The following is a 25,256-nucleotide window of genomic DNA, read 5'->3' as shown; positions in this document are numbered from 1 at the left end:
TAGCTCAGGACCTTCACAGGAAGATTTCCAGAAATTTACATTTTAGACAAAAGTTCTTGCTCAATTATTTTGACAGCATAGCCATGAATAAGGTTTGCTAGCTTAAATCAGGAATGCAGCATAAATCTTGCTGTTGCAGTAGAAATAACCTAATTTACGTGTGCCCTGCTGAAAATAAAAAGAAAGGCTGCTATAATGTGATGACTAACTCTTTGAGTCGACAATTGTCTCCCTTGTGCAATAATACTTAAGCAAGAATATCCCTATTATGTCCAAATATTCTCTATCTTACTTGATAAAAGAGAATCTCTGATTTTCATAAATTAATTTTTTTAAGTCAGGCAAAAGCATACACTAAAGAGAGCACTGTATTGTATGAGATTATATTGCCAATCTAGTAATCATTTTAAGAACCATATGTTAACAAGGAAGTCAGCGGTAATACTTTCAAGCACTGAGCCCCCACCCCTAATGAATTTAAATTTCTAGGTTCAGATGATCGGGGCATCAAATACATTAGCAAATAATATTTAAGGCACTATTTTACAATTTAGAAAAGGTAACCATTTGTTTACTGCTATGATTCCTTAATGATGCTCTGCTTTTACCTACAAGGAAATGCTGAATGGCCAATTTTAAAAATTAATCAGGATAACCTTGTTTTAATGTGAATTGCCCTCCCTTTTTACTATGGTGAAGTCACCAATAACACCAAAAAATGACAATAAATGTCCATGAGATCTACTTCTCAATTATAATTCTAAAGGAGAAAATACTGCATGAGCAGTGTTAGGAATTTTGGCACTAAAACTACTCGTATATTCTTGACAGTGTGATAAACTGCTCCACTTTTCAAAAACATCATAAGGGCAATTTGAGCTACAATACACACGAAAGGAAATTTTAGAGGTTTGTTTCTAACGCACAATCGCCTTGCTTATGCACATGTACCCTCACTCAAGATAAATGCCTGAGCTTACTATTGTTTAAACCTTTAAAGCAACATTCTGCACCAACACTAAAACAGCATCAGATCTCATTCCAAAAGAACCACAGATCACACAGGCAACAGAAATCTTACCTGGGAACCCCCCTTGGACCATTGCTGTACCAGTGTTCCCTTCAGGGTATCTGCATTCCTGACAAACATTCAATGCTGGAAGCAGCTCAAATCCTCTCCACAGACTCTGTCCTCTCTTCTGACGACCTTGGGCCTATTTTTTTTTTTTTCCTCCTCAGATTTTATTCTCTTTAAGGGCAACCTGTCAGACTATTTCTATCACGGAGAAGCGATCAATTAAGCTAATTTCCAACCAGCCCTCAAGCTAACGGTCACATCTGCCAGCAGGTGAAGGCTGCCTGGAAAAGTATGCCACAGAAGCAGAATCCCTGGTTTCCAACATCTGACCCTCGGATGCTTCACGCTGCCGGCTGTGACATTCAGTTACCCTGCTCTCGTCAGGATGATAGCTCTATTCCAGAACGGGAGGCAATCACGCAACCGTTTACTTTGTGGCCAGCTTCAATTAATATCACTTTAATGACCCACTTTTCCCCCGGCGGAGAAACAGTTCATCATGTTAGCTACATCTTTCAAATGCAAATGAGAAGGAAACAGCAGTTGATTTTTAGCCTGTCCAAAGTGAGGGGAACAGTCCTCAACTCACTCTCTCCTTACTGCTCCCAGCATCGAATCACGCTTATAACAAAGAAGCCAGTGAACCACACTGAACATGCGGTACCGGGAGCGAGATTCATTTGTGTCTCAGGTAACATTCTAAACGTGCAGTAAAGGTTCTACTTAAGCAGGCAAGTCTTCAAGTTAGCTTTTTGGGGGAGAAAATTATGAAAAAAAAATTGTAGCTTCAGAGAAACCACTAGAAAAATGGCTGAGGTTTCTTAAACTTCACTCAAAATGCTACATCACCCCCCACACACACCCCCTGCCCCACCCCCGCACACCTGAATATAATCATAATCAACTGCAATTTAGAATTTTCTATCAATTACTACAGTATCTTCTAACCTCTCTTTGTAAAAGAATGAAGAAAAATCATCTATGTGATCACTATATGAATAATATAAAAAAAGTCATGAACACAATTTAAATGTTACTCAGGAGGTCTTAAACAGTGTAATTTTTAATTTACAGTTATAATAAATGCATCCAGATATCAAGAGTTGAAGCTTAGAAACTGTTCAGAAATTTAAAAAATCACTAAAACAGAAAGCCAAGTTCATCAGCCTTCTCCAATTATATTGCTAGAATAAAAAATTCTACTTATTTTACTTAATTAGAAATATGAAAGGTCCAAAAAGGGATGATTAACTGGGAGAAAAAGAATTTACACAAAACCAAAAAAATTAAACCTTAGCCTTTATTTCTAACACTTTCCCCTCCTATTTTTGCATTGCCAAAAACAAAAAACAAAACAAAACAGAGAGAACAAGTAGATTCATGTATCTGGTAAAAGGAACATGTAAATACTGCCAGAAGCCACTAATGCCTTTGGCTTATTTGAAGTGAACATTCATAACATTCTTTAAATGCTTGGTGATAATTGCTGTTGATTGTAGTGACACCTATTGGTAACACAGAGATCAACTACAGAGTCCTTAATGAAACAAAAAATTTTTAAAAACCAAAAGAGTTACTAGATGCTCAAAAATCTTTGTTTATCATGAGTTTACTTCCTCCTAAAAACTGACACCTCACACAGAGAAAGGTCCTGAAAGGGAGAGCCTACGTGTGGCCCCGGACACCAAATGGGAACTTGAGTCTAGTCCTGCCCTCAGTAACTAATTCAGCATTTTGGGCAAATTAATCACTCTTGGTCTCAGGATCCTCAGCTGTAAAATTAGACAGACTCCACATGAGCTTCAAGGTTCTCAAATCCCATGACTGTCAAGGAAGACACTGATTAATATACTTTTATTCCCTTCTATAAAGTATCAAGGAAGACATTGATTAATATGCTTTTATTCCCTCTTAAAAGTAATTTACTACTTGATTGCTCTCCTCCTTTAACGGAGACCTTTTTATAATTAATAACTTTTAACTATCTCTTACACATGTGACTCTTTCATTTAAAATGATATTTAACTTTGGAACAATTTTAACAGTTTTATTGAGTGTAATTTCCACACCATAAAATACATACCTGTTGCAAATGTATAAGTCAACGATTCTCGGTAAATTCATAGAGTTATACAACAATCACAGCTATTCAGTTTTAGAACATTTCCACCACCCCAAGAAATTCCATCAAGTTCCATCTCAAGCCCCGCCCCAGGCTGCTTTCTGCCTTGGTGAATTTGTTTCTTATGGACATTTTAAGGAAATGGAATTACACAGTATGTTGTCATTTGCATCGGCCTTCTTTTACTAAGCATAAAGAACATGTATGAGCACTGTGCTCCTTTTTATTGCTGACTAGTATTTCACTATATGGATTTACACTGTTTATCCATTCACCAGTGGGTGGACACTTGGCTCGTTTCCAGTTTTTGGCTATTATCAAGAATGCTACTATGAATTTTCACAGAAGGATGTTTGTGTGGACATATACTTTCATTTCTTTTGAGTATATACCAAGAAGTGGAATTGCTGGGTTGTACAGTAAGCCCATATTTAACTTTTTAAAGAAACTGCCAAACTGTTTTCCAAAGCAGCTGCACCATTTTACATTCCCACCATCAGTGTAGGAAGGTTTGTTATTAAAATAATTCTAGTGAATGTACACTGGTTTTAGTTTGCCTTTCTCTAATAACTAATGATACCGAGCACCTTTTTATGTGCTTATTAGCCATACACATGCCTCTGGTGAAACGTCATTTCAAGTTTTTGCCCATTTTTGAAAATTGGGTTGGTTGCTTTCTTATTATTGAGCTGTAAGACAAAATGCTTTTTCAATCTTTTAAATAAGCATATTTTCTTATATTAAATTCAGGTGCATTAAATAGAGTTGAAAGTAGAAGTTTTTTCTTGATAGGTGCCATAGTGGCTGCCTGTAATCCCTGCTGTTTGGGAGGCTGATGTGGGAGGATTGCTGGAGCTCAGCCTGGCCAACATTGTGAGACCCTGTTGTGAGACCCTGTCTCAAAAAAAAGAAAGAAAGAAAAAGAAAACAAAAACAGCGAAGCCTTTCTTAAATAGTTTAGTGTATATTCTCCTATGCTTTTTTTCTCAAGTAAAAAATATTAAGAATCCTACAGAGTTCAGTTTTGGGCCTGGAATTTGGCTAAAACCTGCTGTTTGGCTTTGGCCTCCAGAAGGCTCATGTTCTGAAAGATACTGGGGGCATCATCATTCAGGTACCTCTGAACCAGTGCGAGATCAATGACCTGGTGGTGACAGCATGGATTAACAATGAAAACAAAGTTGTGTATTAACGGCAATGACTCAAACAAGGCTGACACTTGGATTTACTGTTACTACTTAGGTTGGCGTTCTTGAAGTAACTTGGGAGTGAAAAATCTCTTTCTTTCTTTCTTTTTTTTTTTTTTTTTTTGAGACAGAGTCTTGCTTCGTTGCCCAGGCTAGAGTGAGTGTTGTGGCGTCAGCCTAGCTCACAGCAACCTCAGACTCCTGGCTCAAGCGATCCTCCTGCCTCAGCCTCCCGAGTAGCTGGGACTATAGGCGTGCGCCACCATGCCCGGCTAATTTTTTCTATATGTATTAGTTGGCCAATTAATTTCTTTCTATTTATAGTAGAGACGGGGTCTCGATCTTGCTCAGGCTGGTTTTGAACTCCTGACCTCGAGCGATCCGCCCGCCTCGGCCTCCCAGAGTGCTAGGATTACAGGCATGAGCCACCGCACCCAGCCAAAAATCTCTTTCTGTCACATTATGTGCTTACTATGGTGAAATTCTATCAGTTAATTGAAGTATAAGGCTTATTTATTACTACAGGAGTAAAATATTACAAATAAAGATCAGGATGAAAGCTGCTAGTGTTTTTTTCTTTTATTTTTGAAAATTAAGTTTAAAATTTTTAATTTAATAATACAGAGTTTTGCTATGTTGCCCAGGCTGGCCTCAAACTCCTGGGCTCAAGAGAGCCTCCTGCCTCAGCCTCCTGAATAGCTGGGACTACAGGCATACACTGCTATACTTGGCAAAAGCTAATATTCTTTTTATTAAAAATTTCTAAATTAAATAGAAAAAAATATATAGAAAATTAATGGGAGAAATAACTTTATAAAGAACATTATATCCTTTGTCAGTTAACAAAATGTTCATAAAAATTTAAGTATTGCAAGGCAGAATAACAGAGATTAAGTTTGCCGTAAGTTTTTGGGGACTGTTTAGCAAACTAACACTCATAGTAAATGAAGTAACCTTTAAAAGCCGTGTTTTTAGTTGTTAGATTCCAGTTGAACTATTCATTTTTCTCAAAACATTTTCCAGTATATACTTCTTACATGAGGAGGAAGGAAGTAAAAGTAAAATGTCAAAACTACAATATCAAAATTCCATGGAAATGAAAAATTACAAATTCATATACAAATAATCCTTCGGTCCAGAGAAAATAAAGAAGAGAAAGAGAAAAAGTATTAGAGTAAAGTGAAGTACTCCAAAATACCTTTCTCTCCTAATGATTTCAGTTGCAAATAAAAGTGTAATTGTGTCAGTATGCAAAGGTGATCAGGGAGTTCAGTAGTAGACAGTGTTAATAAAGTATTAGTCCTACACGATAATATTAAACTTTAAAAAACTGACTAGAATTTTAAAAAGTTAAAGTATAATAATTTTTGGATAAAATTTTAATGTTCCTATGCCACAATTTCATTACGTAATGGCAGTATCTGGCACAAATTGAAGAGTTCTGTATTACTATTGATAACAGTAAAAAGTAGTAGCTAACACTTCTGGAGCACCTCTTGTGTAAACACATTACATACATTATCTCTTCTCATCTCTCACAACAACCCTGTGAAAGGTATATTATTATTATCATCTCCATCTTACAAATGGGGAAACTAAAGGAAAGAGATGCAATTTGTCCTAGGTCAAATGGCTAGAAAAGCTTAGAGGTTAAGTGACTTAATGAAAGTATATTACAATATATCTCACTATAATTGCTATTAGTGGAAAAACACCAGTGTAAATATCTCTGTAAATATATATATACACATACATACACACACACACACACACACATTCACGTGGACAATGAACTCCTTAGGATATGAAGCTAAATTATTCAAAGAATATACACATTTAAATTTTTTATACATGCTGCCAAATGAGTCTCTAAAAAGATGTATACAAATTTCTATTCCTACCAACAGTATACAAGAACTATTTTTGTACCTCTCCAACAATGATTAATATTAATTTTTAAAATATTAAGTAATCTGATAAGCCCCCAAATCTGCTTTTATATTAATTTACACTTCTCTCATTATAAGTGAGGCTGAACAGACTTTATGTACTTGTTGCCTAAATCCATTTCTCTTTTCTTTTTTTGTGTGTAGCAAGGAGAACTCTGAGAATATAAATCCATTTCTTTTGTTACATATTGTCTGATCTTTGCTTTTTTTTCTATTATTATACATGTCTTTTTCTTCTGACTGTATATTTTTATATGTATATACACAATGTTTGTGATTATTATGTAAAAAATGAACTCTTTTCCTTTACACTTTTGGTATAATAATTTGAAACGCCTTTCCCTGGACCAAGATTCTATTTTTAAAAAATCTAATATAGAGGCTTTATGGTATTTTTATGGTTTCAGTTTTTAGAATCACATGCTTCTTTTGTAATTAATTTGTAATGCTGTTGAGAAGTGAAGATCTCTACATTTTGTCTCTACCTATTTCATCATTCATTGAATAATCTATCCTATTTCTACTACCTCAAAAAAGAATTTATGTTCTAAATTCTAAACAAACACCTGGGTCTATTTCTAGACTATTTTTAATGCAAATATTAAACTGATTTTATTACTGCAGTTTTAAATCAGGTTCCTAATCAGGAGTGCTACTGGCACTCTAGGCGAGATAATTCTTCACTGTAGGGAACCATCCCTTAGGACCTCAGCCTACCAATGACGATAGAAACCGCCAGCCATTTAGACCAGAGGACACTTGGCAATGTGCGGAAATAGTTTTGGACCTGGGATGCTGCTAATATCCTAAAACGCACAGGACTGCCCCACCCCCTGCAACAGGAATTTTCCAGTCAAGATGGCAACAGTGCCAGGGTGGAGAAAACGCTCCCACCCATGTCGAAAAGCTCCAGACTGGGTTTGAAAGCTACCGGTTTAGAGTAGATTCAGATATCAGGGGAAGGCAAGTCCCCTCCTCATTATTTTTCTTTTCCAAAATTGTTAAACATTTTATTTCCAAGTCAATTTTCAATCAAATTCTTGTATTAAAAAAGAAAAAGCCTATTCTACCAAGGATTTGGGTTCAAATTACCTCAAACTTATAGACTAATTTAGAGATAACTGAATTCTGTAATATAATAGACTTAGTCTTCCAATCAGGAAAATAGTATTTCTATTTTCCCACCAAATCTTCTTCAATAAAGTTCCATGGTTTTCTTTAAAAAAGAAGCTACGAGCTGGGCATGGTGGCTCATGCCTGTAATCCCAGCAAATCAGAAGGCTGAGGCAGGAGGATTGCTTAAGGCCAGAAGTTTGAGACCAGAGTTTTGGGACCAGTTTCCTACCCTACTCTTCTTGGAACATATGAGAACTATCCATAAAGACTTTTTCTTAAAATATATACGTGTATGTACATATTTTATATGTGAATTTTAAATGAGTATGGTGAAATGGAGTGATTACTAATAAGTAGGGATTTTGGGGTGAGTGAAGCTACTGTGTTGTACATTTTAAGTAGGTGAATTGTATGGTAAGTGAATTATATCTCAACAAAGTTGTTATTTTTTAAAAATAAATTATTGCCTCTAAATTTATAAATATTGTGACTCTGAGTAACAGATTTGGCAACAAACCACAGTGGACAAGGCCTTAGCTAGTATCCTATCCTTAAAATAACTGAAACAGTAAGAATTAAAGGAAGACATGAAGATGCAAGGTATTGGCAATCTAATTTTTATTTGCATGGGGCAGTACATAGGTTAATGTTATCATTATGCTTCACACTCAGATATACTCTGTATCAAGCATTCTATTATGACATATGATGACCAGGTCCCTTCTCAGAAAAAAAAAAAATTAAGTTGAAAAAAAATACCTAAGAGAGCATGCTTTTCTGGAATTAATGTATAAAGAAAGAGCTTTAGGATTTCTATAATGTAGGGTTTCATTCACATTTCTGCTATATACTTAAAAGCCAGTGACAACAAGCAAGTGAATTATTCTCTGAGTTTCTAGGACCTTATCTGAGTCAAGAGACATGTCTGTTGTGAGATTCTCACTGCTGCTTTATGACCACTCTCTTGTATGTTACAAAAGTCATTCCAAAATCTTCTACTCTCTGTAGTTTACAAATGTAGTTGAAAGAACGAATGCTGACAGGTCACAAAGACCTGGCTGGTGTAAAAGCATTTAACTTCTGTGATCAAAGTGAACAAAGCAGGATTTTCTGGAGACGTGGCTTCTCTCCTGGGGGACTGAAATGTTTAGATAAGGTGAGGGATGACATATGAGGAAAGAGAAGTCAAGTTATTCCACACAGAGTGCTCTGAAACTAGATGAACAGTACAGTTCCACAGGCGGGGTATCTCTGAAGCTCCACGAGCAAACATGAATTTTCATCACATCCCCATTGTTAACTATGCAAGTCACATACCCTATGTTATTAATTTGCCCCAAATACTGAGTTTCAGCTGGGTGTGGTGGCTCACGCCTATAATCCTAGCACTCTGGGAGGCCAAGGCAGGAGGATCGCTCAAGGTCAGGAATTTGAGAGACCAGCCTAAGCAAGAGCAAGACCCCATCTCTACTATAAATAGAAATAAATTAATTGGCCAACTAAAAATATATAGAAAAAATTAGCCGGGCATGGTGGTACATGCCTGTAGTCCCAGTTACTCGGAAGGCTGAAGCAGGAGGATTGCTTGAGCCCAGGAGTTTGAGGTTGCTGTGAGCTAAGCTGACACCACAGCACTCTACCCCAGGCAACAGAGTGAGACTCTGCCTCAAAAAAACAAAAACAAAAAAACACCCCCAAACACTGAGTTTTTAAAATGTGTCAGGCCAAAACAGAAAGGGTCATGAAACTTAGAGGGTTTAGTGGGGAAGACAGATATTAATCTAATAAGTATGTTAAAAACTATATTTTTCCAAATGCTAGAACAAGAAAAATGCAAGGTTTTCCAAAAAAGGTGACATTAAACTGAAATTAGCAGAAAGTATAATACTTCCTTCAAAGGCTCTTCTGAATATCAACTGAGAATGCATTTAAAGAGTTGTTGAGAATGTATGGCACATAGAAGGCACTCAATAAATTGTCATTATTACCATATGATTACTAAAAATGTGGTAATAAAAATGTAAAGGAAACTATGAATGTGAGAGACTAGGAATGAAGGTTCACTTGTATCTGTTGATTCATTATCAGGAAGAGAGAGAACAAACAGAAGAGAAGTTTCATTCTGGGTTGGGGGGGATGGGAGCACTGGTAATGGCTTCAGTCAGAACTGAGAACAAGAGGTAAAAGGCCAGCCTAGGGGAAGACATAACATTTTATTTTGGTAAAAGGATTTAAAGTGCTAGTGGAAAAAGGACCTGGCATATTCCCAAAAGCCAAGTGAAAATTTGGATCAGGAGATCAGAGGAGTAAGGCTAGAAACAAAGCCTTTAACGTCACCATGTGATGGTTAACTGAGTGGTCTTGTCATGCCCTCAGTCATCTTGAATCTTTGACAAGACACTCTGGTTTTAAATTTAGGTATTAAAGGCTATTACCACAAGGTAAGTCAAAAGTTCCTGCACCATCAATGCATATCTTTGACAAACACTGCAACCTTTGATAACAGGTCGTTTTGTCCACAGCTAAGCACTGATGAAGTACATTGTTTCTTAATTCTTTTTTTTAGACACAATCTGACTCTGTCACCCAGGCTAGAGTGCAGTGGTGTCATCACAGCTTGCTGCAACCTCAAACTCCTGGGCTGTGACCCCCCTGCCTCAGCCTCCAGAATTCAGGCATAGCTGGAACTACAGGTGTGCCACCATGCCTGGCTAATTTTTCTATTTTTTGAAGAGACAGGGTCTCACTTTTGCCTTAGTCTGGTCTTGAACTCCTGGCCTCAAGCGATACTCCCATGGTGGCCTCCTAGAGCACTAGGATTACTGGTGTGAGCCACTGCCCCTGGTCCTGTTTCTTAATTCTTAAAATTCAAGCGACTTTTGTTCAATGGATAGTTATTAGACTTCTTATGATAATTAGATAGCAGGATGAAATATGTTCCATTATGCAAGTTAAGTGATCTAAAATATAAATGCCTATTACATAACACACTTTCTTTTTTTTTTTTTTTTTTTTTTTTTGAGACAGAGTCTCGCTTTGTTGCTCAGGCTAGAGTGAGTGCCGTGGCGTCAGCCTAGCTCACAGCAACCTCAAACTCCTGGGCTCAAGCGATCCTTCTGTCTCAGCCTCCCAAGTAGCTGGGACTACAGGCATGTGCCACCATGCCCGGCTAATTTTTTTTCTATATATATTAGTTGGCCAATTAGTTTCTTTCTATTTATAGTAGAGACGGGGTCTCGCTCTTGCTCAGGCTGGTTTTGAACTCCTGACCTCGAGCAATCCGCCCGCCTCGGCCTCCCAGAGAGCTAGGATTACAGGCGTGAGCCACCGCGCCCGGCCAACACACTTTCTATATTGGTTGTAACATACATTAATAATTCTTACAATAATCTGAATGATAATTACTATGGTTATTGTATCAAGTATCCTCTTTCTCTTCTTACTCATCAATTCCTTATTGCTAAATTCAATGGTTACTTTTATGTCTCCAACCTCCTCCAACCTCTCAGCAGCGTTCCACAGTTAGTTGTCCACTGCAGTTCAGTGACAGAAGCCCTCTTGAAACACTTTTTTTTTTTTCTCACAAACTACATAATGCCACAATCTCCTGGAAGTGTTCTTACACTAGAATGCTTTTTTGCTGGCTCTTGAAGCAGGTGCTGAGCTTGCATCTTGTTGCAGGCTATACACTATTCCTAAGTAAACTCATCAGCTCCAGTGACTTTAAATACCATCTAGACCAGTGGTCCCCAACCTTTTTGGCACCAGGGACTGGTTTCATGGAAGACAATTTTTCCATGGACCAGGGGTGAGGCAAATGGTTTTGGGATGATCCAATCACATTACATTTATTGTGCGATCACAACACCTCTCTGCTAACGATAATCTATATTTGCCGCCACTCCCTATCACTAGCATCACCGCCTCAGCTCCACCTCAGACCATCAGGCATTAGATTCTCCTAAGGAGCTCGCAACCTGGATCTCTCGCATGCACAGTTTACAGCAGGACTCATGCTCTTATGAGAATCTAATGCCACAGCTCATCTGACAGGAGGCGGAGCTTATGCAGCGATGCATAAGGAGATGGGGAGTGGCTGTAAATACGGATGAAGCTCAATTCCTTGCCTGCCACTCACCTCCTGCTGTGTGGCCCAATTCCTAGCAGGCCTCCGACTAGTACTGGTCTGCGGCCAGGGGGTTGGGGACCGCAGATCTAGACAGTAGTTTTCAGAGTTTGGTCCATGGATCAGAAGTATCAGAATCACCTGGGAACTCACTAGAAATGCAAATTACCAGGTCCACCCAAAAATAAGAAATCAGAAATTGGGGGTGGGGGGGGCCTATCAATTAATTTTTTAACAAGCTTTCCGGGTACTTCTGATGCTCACTGAAGTTTGAAAACCACTGATCTAGAATAATGTTTTTTCGAACTCCTGACCTCGAGCAATCCGCCCGCCTCGGCCTCCCAGAGAGCTAGGATTACAGGCGTGAGCCACCGCGCCCGGCCTTAGAATAATGTTTTTTGTAATGAAGGTTGTAATTCACTTGCTGGTCATGAAATAAACTGAGTTGCAACCAACATTTTATTTGTTTGTTTGTTTGTTTGTTTTTTTGTTTTTTGAGACAGAGTCTCATTTGGTTGCCCAGGATAGAGTGAGTGCCGTGGCGTCAGCCTAGCTCACAGCAGCCTCAAACTCCTGGGCTCAAGCAATCCTCCTGCCTCAGCCTCTGGAGTAGCTGGGACTACAGGCATGTGCCACCATGCCTGGCTAATTTTTTCTATATATATTAGTTGGCCAATTAATTTCTTTCTATTTATAGTAGAGACGGGGTCTCGCTCTTGCTCAGGCTGGTTTCGAACTCCTGACCTCAAGCAATCCGCCCGCCTCAGCCTCCCAGAGTGAGATTCACGTGAATTTTAAATATGAACTATCTAACAAATACCCCCATATAGTGCAAACTCTTGTGGAGAAGTTTAACAGTAAGTTCAGTAGGATATAAAATGAGAAGGGAACATACGTTGGGAAGGAAATTAGGGAGCAAAATGAACGGACAGGAAAGTCATATACACAGCCCAAACAGGTTTCCTGGAGAATGTGTGAAACGTATTGTGTTATAGTTAGAGAATGACTTAAATGGCAGATTTTTTTCCTGTATTCAGTGTAAATCATTGTCCTTCCTGAGTCCTACTGGCACCGTGTACATGTGTCTGTGCATGTGAGATTGTAACTTTGGGGAGGATGCTGCTACTCTGCCTATCTTATGGCATAAAAGTTATATTCACAAGAGAACCCCAAATCACTCTGTACCTATTTCAGCTAGAGTAATGGGGTTTAAGTAACAGCAAGTGTAGATGATGGTACGGGCTCTGGAGTCAGTGTGCCTGGGTTTGAACCCCATTTCCACTATTAGCTATGTGACTTTGGATACATTCCTTAATTTCCCTGAGCCCATTTCCTTATTGTATAATTAGAGACCTCATGTTGACTGAGTTTATAATGTATGTAAAGACTTTTGAACAATGCTTGGCACATGGTAAGTAACCAAAGTATTACTAGGTTTCACAATTCTTATACTTGGCTCTTCAAATGCTTTTTCTTCTCTACTTGTCACAACAGTCCTATGAGGCAGATAATTGTAAGACATCCCCATGTCCCCTTATAGATAAGCAAGTGTGAATCATGAGGAGGTTAAATGACTCATCCAAGAACTCACAACTACTAAGAAGTAGAACTAAGATTAGAACATACTCTTAGCTGCACACATACAGGAGGTTTCCTAATAACTAGGCAAACGTTGGTTTTCTAGCACCCTAGAAATTATGAATAATCAAGAAGTCTATTCCCATTCTGCTTCAGTTACCCTAACATCTACATCAGAACAAGGAAGTATATTACACACTTGCACACACATATCAACTGTATCCATCATCTGTAGCTCTCCAAAAAGAGGTTGAGAACCAAGCGCTACAGCACACTTATCAAATTTTGTTCCCATGCCTTCGTATTCTCTCTTCCAGACTAATGACTCCACCAAGAATAAAGGAGATGTGTTTTATTTATTTCACAGCAGACTCAACACTGTTACTAAAAAGTGGATGGTATTCAACAAAGATTTTTTGAATAAATAAAGAAAATAATGCATGAGGGAGGCTCTGTAAAATCACAAAGTACAGATCAAGCTTTTACAAAGTTAACTTATTATAAAGTTAAATTTATTTTTATATTTTCTATTTATATGTTTATTATATTTAGAAAAATATAAAGTTAATAATGATTAACAACAGTAAGAGCTATAATACTTGCTGACAACTTACTATGTGGCAGGTTAAAGGCCTTATTACCTTATTTCAATCCTCACTAAAATCCTATGTACTAGGTACCATTATTATGCTCTTTTTATAGAAGAGAGCATACGTAAGGTCACCCTCTAGGAAGCACTAGAGGTAGAATTTCAACTCTTTCAATTTCTATATCAAATTCCTTTTCTACATTGTAAAAAGGGAAACATTTTTTAAAAGAAACATATATTTCACATACAATAAAATTCACCCATTTAAAATGCATGTCAGTGGTTTTTAGCATATTCATAAATTATACAACCGTCACCATATCTAATTTTAAAATATTTTCATCACTCCCAAAAGAAAATCCAAATATACCAGCAATCAGGTCTAACTACATATACTGTACACACATAAAAGAAATGCAAATTCTTTTGAATAAAGCCTCCATTAAATATATGTATGAATTTATATTTGATTCAGCTAATGCAAAAGAAAATCATGAAATGAATTCCAAATAACTTGATGGGCCTTCTATAATTTTTCATTAGCAACATCAATATCCCTTTAAGTAAGACAAGTAATCAAGAGCTGACATCTATATCCAACTTGGATTATTAAGGGTCAAATTCCAATTTCAAGGACTTCTTGGAATTTCTGTACTCACAACCAAATAGGACAATTAGGAGGGAATATAGCAAAAACAGTATACAACAAAAGCTTCCTTCAGTATTCTATCAATGTCAAAGAGAAAAGCTTAGGATAGAAAGCCACAAGTTTCAAACATATAGATTTTCTTTTTAGCATATGTTCATGCACATTTTTGAAGAATCCATAGCCCTATAATTTTTCATACTTTACAACAGTCATTAAAGCATAATTTAATAAATTCTGCATCTACCCTGAAGAGTAAAAAGGAACTTACTGTCAGTAAATGCATACTCTTCTTCATTTTCATCACTGTCTTCGGATGGAGCTTTATAAGGAGGAGGCAGCTTCATCGGCGGTGGAGCAGTTCCTTGCCTCTGAAAATGCAAAATTTGAGAGCAGTGTTAACTGCTTTTGTACAATCCTCTTCTTCGATGACAAAAAGCATAAAAAGATAATCTGAAAATATTTTAACTGTACCCAACTGCAGTCAAATCATGAGGTATGATAAAAAAATACAATTTATCCTCTATACCTATGCAATATATAAAAACGACTCTATGATGTAAATATACTAATGCAGAAGACAGGAATTCGAAAGCACAGCTTTTAAGACTGTTGATCTACCTAAAAGAATGCATTACTTTCCCCAGTGAGAAAGCCTGCTATGTATTTCTTCTTTGTACTGTGGAGCCTTAATTTTCTTTGATATTAACCAAATAATTCAAATGAAGGATATCTTTAAAATAAACCTAAAAGTAAAAAATACCCAATGTAGTAATTCTACAAATCTTCAATTTTGAATTTTTTTCAATTGTAGAGGTTACAGATTTCATTCTTAAAAAAAAAATACTTGAAATACCAAGATTTTCCAGCTGAGAAGGTATTCATTTATAATTTATTGATGGTCAACGCACATCTTAATGTTTTTAAAAAGAGAAATGCTTGTGATAATTATTTCTGCATAAGTATGCTTTCAATTTACATACCAAATGATACAAAACATCAATATTTGCTTTATATACACAATTAAAGTAGAAAAAACTCCATGATCAGATTACCTTCATAGAACGAAGACATTTTCTTGAATGATGAGAAAAATAAAACATGCCAAACTTTACGGAGAGATCCAAGCTGCTGAGAAGAATAGGAGCCGATATACCCAAGCACTCCACAAAAAACCAATATAACTGGATTATGCTACAGGATTTCAATAAAGTACATTCAATTATGCTTTATATGACAAAACCACTAATGGCAGGATACGCTTCAGTAAGTGGATGGAGACTGGTCCATTACAGAAAGCAGGCATGTAATAAATTCCTCCAAAACAGAAAACACTATTTGGGAGTCATAAAAGAAAACACACGCCCGTATTTACTTAAGATAATGTCAAACCAAAGCAGTAACTATATACATTTGTAGAAAATCCAAATATCAATAAAAGGCAAGAGTGATGACGGAAGGAGAAGATGCCAAATAAAAAATGCTTATTAAGCAACAGGGCAAAACAGAAATGTGATCACTGTGTCTCTTAAAGTTGAAAAAACTTAGAAGCGAGTGAAATGAAGAGCAAAGGCCAATGAATACTTTACAGTAAACCTTTTCCTCGGAACCAGGATATTCTATATCAAAGACAATACTCAGAACAAAGATGGCCAGAGTTTAAATATTTAGAGATTTAGATAATATTTTTATCTCTTTCATATTAAAAGATAGAAATTCTCCTTAGTAGCTTTTTTTTTTAATTTAAGGGGAAAAAACACAATTGACTTATTTAATTAACTTTTACTGATTCTCTTGAAAAGAATACACAGTTAGCATGTCCTGGTCTCCCTACAGTTGGAATGTGGACGGCTGGATACCTGGGGCATCGTTCTGCTGCACATGGGGTGTGGATAAGGCCAAGCTGCCAACAAGACTGGAGCAAGGGATATACAACAGGCCAGGTGATTCTGACCTCCATGGGGGCAGAGAACAAAACAGACTCTGTGGTATCCTCAACTCTGAGAATAGTCCTGGCACAAAGTAGATCTCCCTTAACTATTTGCTGAATGACTAAACAATTGGTCATCACTCATGCTGCTTGGGTTCCCTGATGCATTAACTTTTAGAAAAATGACAGTGATGCAAATTATTCTTGTTCAATAGCATTATGTATTAGTTTTGCCTGGTAGAGATATAAAGGATTTTAGTCCTACAGAAAAGGTAACTTTAGGCCAGGTGTAGTGGCTCGCACCTATAATCCCAGCACTTTGGGAGGCTGAGATGGAAGGGTCACTTGAGGCCAGAGGATCATTTGAGGCCAGGAGTTTAAGACCAGCCTGGGTAACATAGAAAGACCCCGTTCTATAAAAAATTTAAAAACTAGCTGGGTTTGGTAGCGCATACCTGCAAGTCTCAGCTATTCAGGAGGCTGGGGCAGGAGGATCATTTGAGCCCAGAAGTTAGAGGTTGCAATGAGCTATGATCATGCCATTGCACTCCAGCCTGGGAAACAGACTGAGACCTTGTCTCTTAAAAAATAACTTAATTAAAAATTAAAAAATAGAAAAGACAACTTGAAAGGTTACTGTTTCATTGCCCTATAAGACATTAACCAGTTTGGTATCTAAATTTGAATATTAAGCATTCTTTCTTTCTGCAACTACAAATATTTCACTCTCTTCCATTCTCTCTGAGCCAGGCTTACCATCTTGTTGGTTCCCTTAATAATGAGTTAAATAAATACCTGGAACCTGCACATTTTGCATAATTTTGAGTTGTGTTTTTTTGTTTTTTTCTTAAATTATACTTTTTTTTTTTTTTTTTTTTGAGACAGAGTCTCACTTTGTTGCCCAAGCTAGAGTGAGTGCCATGGCGTCAGCCTGGCTCACAGCAACCTCAATCTCCGGGGCTCAGCGATCCTACTGCCTCAGCCTCCCGAGTAGCTGGGCCTACAGGCATGTGCCACCATTCCCGGCTAATTTTTTGTATATATATTTTTAGTTGGTCAATTAATTTCTTTCTATTTTTGGTAGAGACAGGGTCTCGCTCAGGCTGGTTTCGAACTCCTGACCTTGAGCAATCCGCCCGCCTCGGCCTCCCAAAGTGCTAGGATTACAGGCGTGAGCCACCGCGCCCGGCTTAAATTATACTTTGACAGTTTTAGAGGTCCCACTGAGATGCTCAACCTACCAGAACCAATTAAACTGTGATGTCTCAGATATGCAATTCATGAGCTATTTAAGCCCATTTCCATGATTTTTTTATCCCCCCACAGTAAATTCCAAGTGGCAACAGAACTTTGCCTTTTTGATAGTTTCTCTGTTTTTTTATTTCTAATTCTATGCTTTTGTCTCTGATATACTAGGCCACTGGTTTGTAGACAACATTTTCGTTGGGTAGTACTGGAAAAGAAAATGAAGGTAACTAACAGTAGAGGACTACTTCTCTAGTAACGACTCTCCCCGTTATACATAGTGTCCACAGCCCCTTGAAGAAAGAGAATACATGAAGTAACACTGAAGAAAAATTCAAAAAGAAAACACCAGAGTTGTTATGAACCTGTCGTTAATATTAGTATTTCTATGAATCCTGATTGCCTATCTGTTAACATTCTACATAATGAAAAACTGGTTGGAAAATACTGAATGGAGGCAAAACAGAACAAAATTAGAGACTTAAGATCCGCAGACTGCCTGTAATCCTAGCACTCTGGGAGGCGGAGGCGGGCGGATTACTTGCGGGCGGATTACTTGAGGTCGGGAGTTCAAAACCAGCCTGAGCAAGAGCGAGCTCCCATCTCTACTATAAATAGAAAGAAATTAATTGGCCAACTAAAAATATATAGAAAAAATTAGCCGGGCATGGTGGCGCATGCCTGTAGTCCCAGCTACTCGGGAGGCTGAGGCAGGAGGATCGCTCGAGCCCAGGAGTTTGAGGTTGCTGTGAGCTAGGCTGACACCATGGCACTCACTCTAGCCTGGACAACAAAGTGAGACTCTGTCTCAAAAAAAAAAAAAAAAAGACCCGTAGACTGAATTTTCTTATTTTTTAGTTAGTTTTTTAGTCACTCTTTTTCTATCTCTTTTTTTAATGTGAATGATCTCAAGGCAGACATAGACATCTGCTAGGAATGAGTTTCAGGTGATTTCTGTCTCCCTTGTTGTTGGTAATTCTAGAGAACATGTATTGCTTTTGCAATAAGTAGAAAGTAATGCATGAAAAAATTATTAATACTTTTTTTTGTTTTTTGATTTTTTTGGAGACAGAGTCTCACTTTGTTGCCCAGGCTAGAGTGAATGCCATGGCATCAGCCTAGCTCATAGCAACCTCAAACTCCTGGGCTCAAGCAATCCTGCTGCCTCAGCCTCCCCAGTAGCTGGGACTACAGGCATGTGCCACCATGCCCGGCTAATTTTTTCTATATATATTAGTTGGCCAATTAATTTCTTTCTATTTATAGTAGAGATGGGGTCTTACTCTTGCTCAGGCTGGTTTCGAACTCCTTTCCTAGAGCAATCCACCAGCCAGCCTCCCAGAGTGCTAGGATTACAGGCGTGAGCCACTGTGCCCGGCCCATTAATACTTTTAATGATAATAATTTTTAAAGAGAGAGATTAGTCATCATTTGCCCTCCTGACTTGGGAAAGGGTATGCTTCCACAGCACCCCGGGCACGTTTCTATTATCATACTCATTACACTTCTGTTTATTTCACAACATGCCGCCCTCATCTATGCACCTCTTAGGGTGAAGGCGCTTTGTCATTCCGGAATGTAGTGCGATGCTTGGCACCTACGATGTAATTTCAGAGAAACTAATACAATAAAGAGCATTCTGCAACCAATGAAACACCATCTTGTAGTGGACCTGTAGATTCTGATTTCTTCTATTGCAACGTTAACTTAACAGTTGTTTTTCTCTGTGAGAAAGAACTCAGCTAAACAGATATTCATTGACTTTTGGTATTACTGGGCTTCTACTGGATTTTTACTGAATGCGAATATCCTTGCTATGTATTAAAATTCAGTTTTGCTCAATGGAACAGGCCAAAGTTGGTAAGAATCATACATCTGCCTTTTTCCTTCCTGGGATGTTATACGGAATTTTTCTGAATTGATTACATTGTATTATTCCAAAAGTAGCTGGATTAGTAACCAGTTTATTAATCTATGTGGTGTTTATTGTCCCCACAGAGTGATACCTTGTCTATTTTTTTTTTATGTTTTAGCCCCAGACTGTTGTACATTAACTGGCTCACTATGGTTTCCAATAAACATGTGATGAATGTTCAGATATTTGAATCAACATATGAATCGACAAAATTCCAGTAACAGGGTAGATTAAATATTCGGAGAAATCCATCTTAACCATGTAAAAAATGTCAGACTAAATTTTGAAAAGTGTTTTTATGACATGTGACTGAGGCCAGAAACAACCATAAATCCCAAATCAGGCAGCTTAGTGGAGCAGTGGAAGGTGGCATTTGCCTACAGGGCACCTGGCAATCCTTGGTGACCTAAAGCCAGAGATCTTGTCTAGTTTTTAGGATTCTTTATGCATTCAACAAATATGTATGGTGCCAGAGAGCACTCTGGGCAATGGAGATAGAGTAAAAATGAACCAGAGGAGGTACCTGCTCTCATGAAGCTTAAATTCCAGTCCTTTCCAGAGGTCACATTTTGTGGGTCTCCATACCTGGTCCCCAAATTGCTTTAAAGTTGTAGTTGCTGCATTCTATCTTGTTTGCCTTGCCCCACTAGAATGCAAGCTCCAGGAGGGCAGGGAATTTTTATCTTTGAAAGCTTTATTGCAATATAATGAGGTAGGATTGATATATTAAAAAAACTGCACACATTTTAAAGTATACAATTTAAATTTATCACCACAATCAATATAATGAACATAACCATCACCCCAAAAAGTTTCTTTATGCCTCTTTTTAATGCCTCTCCCCACCTTTCCCCCTGGCACCCCTTTCCCAGGGAACCACTAATGTGCTTTCTATCACTACAGATTGTATTTTCTAGACTTTTATATCAACATAATCATATAGTATCTACTCATTTTTATCTAATGAGACCTAAGGATTTAACGAGTCCCAAGTGACCCCTTGAGGCCAAGCAAGGTGAAAAGTTGAACTAAAAATACCACTCTTCCAAACCCCCATCTGTGAAAATAAAGCCTGTACCTCTAAAAGGTTGAGAAAGAACTCTGCAAGTAATTGCCTGCAATCTGTACCTAACTAGCACTTCTGCAAGCAATAACCACAGTCCTTAGGAAGCTACACATTATCTGTGTTTATTAACAGTTGTCACAGAATCCTGATCACCCAGTATGTGCTACCGGTAATCTGAATATGTTTGTGATTAAGATGTTAACTCGAAGACAGTGGCCAACCAGGTTAAATAATCCTGTAATTTGGTAAACAACCTACTGTTACTTTTCCTTATCCTTCTCAACAACCTTCCTCCCAAATCCTGGAGGATTCAGTGTCTTGACTGGCCTCCATGTATATGTCTGTAATTAAAGTTTTCCTATGTGCTTGTTTTCTAATTAATTTCTTCTAACAAATTTCTTCATTTATTGCAGGTTTCCCCCTGTTAGGAAAAAAAAAGGTAAAAATCCTTTTTATCTGCAATGGATGAAGATAAAAACAAAAAATCAAACAAACAAACCTCGCCTGTAATCCTAGCACTCTGGGAGGCCGAGGCAGGTGGATTGCTTGAACTCAGGAGTTTGAAACCAGCCTGAGCAAGAGCGAGACACCGTCTCTGCTATAAATAGAAAGAAATTAATTGGGCAACTAATATATATAGATAAAAATAGCCGGGCATGGTGGCGCATGCCTGTAGTCCCAGCTACTCAGGAGGCTGAGGCAGTAGGATCACTTGAGCCCAGGAGTTTGTGGTTGCTGTGAGCTAGGCTGACGCCACGGCACTCACTCTAGCCTGGGCAACAAAGCAAGACTCTGTCTCAAAAACAAAACAAAACAAAAAAACCAAAATTCTGATCACAGAATATATTTCCTAACCTTGTTCTTAGCTTGAGATGGAAGAGAAAAATATGTTCCCTGAGAATCCCATACAAGTCCAGACTTACAAAGATTGGAGACCTGAACTCATTTTATGTGAGTTGTTCAAAATATTCCAAACCAAAAACAAAAAGAAAGGCAGCATGGTTTCAGTGATACTAGATGAAATAGATGTTAAGGCATTACTAAATACTGCTACATATTAATATAAAGTTGAATTCCCAGGAAGATAGAAAAGTTTTAAACTTGGACACACTTAATAAATTAACTTGAAAACACATAAAATAAAAACTGAAAACCACGTGAGAAAATAGACAAATTTTACCATCAAAATGAGCAATCATTAAGTTATGCTAATAAAAAATAAGTTGAGTATGTAAAATATCTGAATACATTAGTTTGACCTAATAACTTTTTATAAAAACCTGTACCAATAGCTACATATAGAATAACCAATTTAATCACAAATAGAACATTTACAACAACTGATTATGTACTAGGCCATAAAAAACTCTCTACCAATGTCAAAGAATTAATATTGCAAAGAATCTCTGATTATAACTGAGATTAGTTAGAAAATAATAACCAAAAAATATTTTTCAAAATTAATACAGAAATTTAAAAATATATTTCTAAATAAATTTTGGGTAAAAAAGAAATCATGTTGGGAGCTAAAAAAACAAAAACAAAAACCTTAGTACTTAACAACAGAAATTCAACTTAAAATCTTAGAATGCAGTAAACAGGGACTTAGAAAAAAAAAACCATAGTCTTAAGTGATTATTTTAGAAAAGACAGAAGATTTAAAATTAATAAACTCTGCACCCAACTAAAGATTATTTGGGGGATTGAGGGGAGGAGAATAAATCCAAAAAAGAATTAAGGCAAGATGAGAAAAAAATTAATTAAGCAGAAAAAAAGATAGAATGGGTAAGTAAGACTAACATAGTTCAAAAGTTAATTCTTCAAAAACAAGTAAAAAACTATTTTCAAGATTAATCAAGGAAAGCTAAGGCAAATAATTAACTATATTCAGAATGCAAAAGAACAAAAAGGATGGAGCAGAGATGATAAAAGAGAATATATTAACAGTTTTATATCAACAAATATAAAAAACTTAGGTGTTATTGGTATTCCTAGAAAAAAGTCAATGACCAAAAATGACTCTAGAAGAAACAGAAAATCTAAATGGTTCAATAACTGTTAAAGAACTAAATCAGTATTTCGTATTTTCCCCACACAGAATACACAGGCCCACAATGGCTGCATAGGCTAGTTTGAGCAAACAGTGAAGGAATTGATAATTACCATCTTACATAAACTCTCAGAGAACTGAAAAGAACAAATACTCATACAATTAATTTTAGTAGTATACCATAACCAAAGCCAGACAGGACAGCACATAAATGAAAAATCCCAGGCAAATCTGATTCATGATCATGGATGCAAAAATTCTAAAAGATATAATACTAGCAAAGGGCAAAAAAATCATGGCCAAATTGATATTTATTTATTTTGAGATAGCATTTTGCTCCATGGCCCAGGCTACAGTGCAGTGGCATCATCACTCACTTCACAGTAACCTCCAACTCCTAGGCTCAAGTGATCCTCCTGCCTCAGCCTCCTGACTAGCTAGGACTACAGGCATGTTCCACCATGCCTGGCTAATTTTTTAACTGTATTGTAGAGACTAGGTCTCACTGTATTGCTCAGGCTGGCCTCAAACTCCTGACCTCAAGCGATCCTCCTGCCCCAGCCTCTCAAAATGCCGAGATTACAGATGTGAGCCACTGCGCTCAGCCATGACCAAATTAAGTTTAATCCAGGAATTCAAGATTGGGTCAATATCCTGAAATCTATTAATATAATTTATCACATTAAGGAATTCAAGGAGAAAAAAAATTTATACATATACTCCCTTACATATAATTATTTCAGTGGATGCAGGTAACACATATGATAAAATTCAATGCCAATGCCATTCATGGTAAAAATTGTTAGCAAAGTAGGAATGAAAGAAAATATTTCCTTTACGTGAAGGATTATCTACAAATATCTACAGCATATATCATATTCAATGGTGAAATATTAAAAGTTTTTACTTAAATGTCAGGAATAAAAGTGACAAGAATGTTAGCTATCATTATTTCTATTATACATAGTATTGGAGGTCTTAGCAGATACAATAAAACAAGAAATAAAAAAGATTGGAAAATGAAAAACTGCCTTTTCCTAAAGTGTTTATTATTACCTATAAAGAAAATTCAAAAATAAAAATCTACAAACATAATACTAGATTTTGAGATTCGTATTCTAATTAAAATTCTTTACACATGTTTATGCAACACATATACAAAGACACTAGAAGGCTCTGCATGAAAGATTTAATCAGTTTATTTTTAGGTAGTAACCTGATGAAAGATTTTTTTATTGCAACATTTTCCCCAACGTTCCGCACTAGATTATTTTATGTCCTAAGAGAATAATGTCACAAGACATCAAATAAAGATATATAATTTTATGTCTACACACTAGATACAAACAAAAAAATGCAAGTGAAAGAGATATCTCACAATAGCCAATATATGGAATCAACTTAAATGTCCATTAACAGGTGAATGAATTAAGAAAATATGGTACACACACACAATAGAATACTATTCAGCTATAAAAAAGAATGAAATTCTGTCACTTGCAACAACATGGATGGAATTGGAGGACATTATGTTAGTCCAGGCACAGAAAGACAAATATTGTATGTTCTCATTCATATGTGGAAATTTTTAAACAATTGAACTTATGGAGATAGTGTAGAGTAGTGGTGGCAGAGGCTTAGAAGGATAGTGGGGAGGGTAGGATAAAAAAGGGTTGATAAATGGGTACAAATATGCAATCAGAGAGAAGGAATAAGATTTAGTATTTGGTAGCACAGTAGGGCGCCTATAGTTAACAATAATTTATTGTATATTTCAAAGTAACTAAAAGGTGAAATTGGAATGTTCCTAATACAAAAGAAATGATAAATGCTTGAGGTGATGGATATCTCAGTTACTCTAATTTGATCATTACACATTGTATGCTTGTATCAAAATATCATATGTATTCCATGAATATGTGCAACTAAAAAAAAAAGACATCATTTAATATTAATAGCAACATCAAATATAAGGGTATCTAGGATATATCAAAAGATTCACAATACTTTTCTGAAGAAAATTATAAAAATTAATTGAAAGAAATAAAAAGATTTTAAAAAATAGAAAAATACACCATGTTAATGGTTTAAAGTCTCAACATCAGAAATTAATCTGTAGATTCAATACAATTCCAATCAAAATCTCAAAAAGGATTTTTGTGGAATTTAACAAGCTGATTCTAAACTTATACAGAAAAGAAAAAGGACACAAATAGGTAAGACATTTCTAAAGAAGGAGAAATATATAAAAGAAATTGCTCTACTGGGAAACAAGATTTATTATTAGACTTTAATAATTCAGATAGTGCAGCACTTGTGCTGGAATAGACCAAATAAAACAAAGCGGAGGCTCAGAAACCTGAGATATGACACAGTCACACAGCAAATCAGTGGGTAAAAGAGGTCCTATTTTAAAACAGTGGAACAATTAGGTCTCTTCATAGGACAAAAATGAAAATTCATCCCTATCCAACACTTTATCTTAAAATAATTTTTAAGTCAACAAATTCTACTAGAATAAAGGTGGCAAAATAGGAATGGGTGATGAATTTTGATTGACAGTAAGGAAAGTTTTTTCAGGAGAGATGACCTTGATCTGGTCCTTGAAGGATGAAAAGGATTCTTTTTTTTTTTGAGGCACAGTCTTACTTTGTTGCCC

At 36.7% G+C, this 25,256-nt stretch overlaps 1 protein-coding gene across 4 annotated transcripts in view; it reads right to left on the bottom strand.

Annotated features, from left to right (window-relative positions):
- PATJ (PATJ crumbs cell polarity complex component) overlaps window positions 1-25,256 on the bottom strand; it is a 345,818-nt gene that overhangs the window by 183,039 nt on the left and 137,523 nt on the right. For all 4 annotated transcript variants that reach the window (XM_075998871.1, XM_075998878.1, XM_075998885.1 and 1 more), the window contains one exon: window positions 14,663-14,762. In XM_075998871.1, coding sequence (XP_075854986.1) covers window positions 14,663-14,762 — 100 coding nt within the window. The remainder of the gene's footprint in view (window positions 1-14,662; window positions 14,763-25,256) is intronic.

The sequence above is a fragment of the Microcebus murinus genome, chromosome 2, assembly GCF_040939455.1.
Source record: "Microcebus murinus isolate Inina chromosome 2, M.murinus_Inina_mat1.0, whole genome shotgun sequence".
Taxonomy (NCBI): Eukaryota; Metazoa; Chordata; class Mammalia; order Primates; family Cheirogaleidae; genus Microcebus; species Microcebus murinus.
Note: the sequence above shows the minus strand (reverse complement) of the source record. Positions and strands in the feature narration are given on the sequence as shown.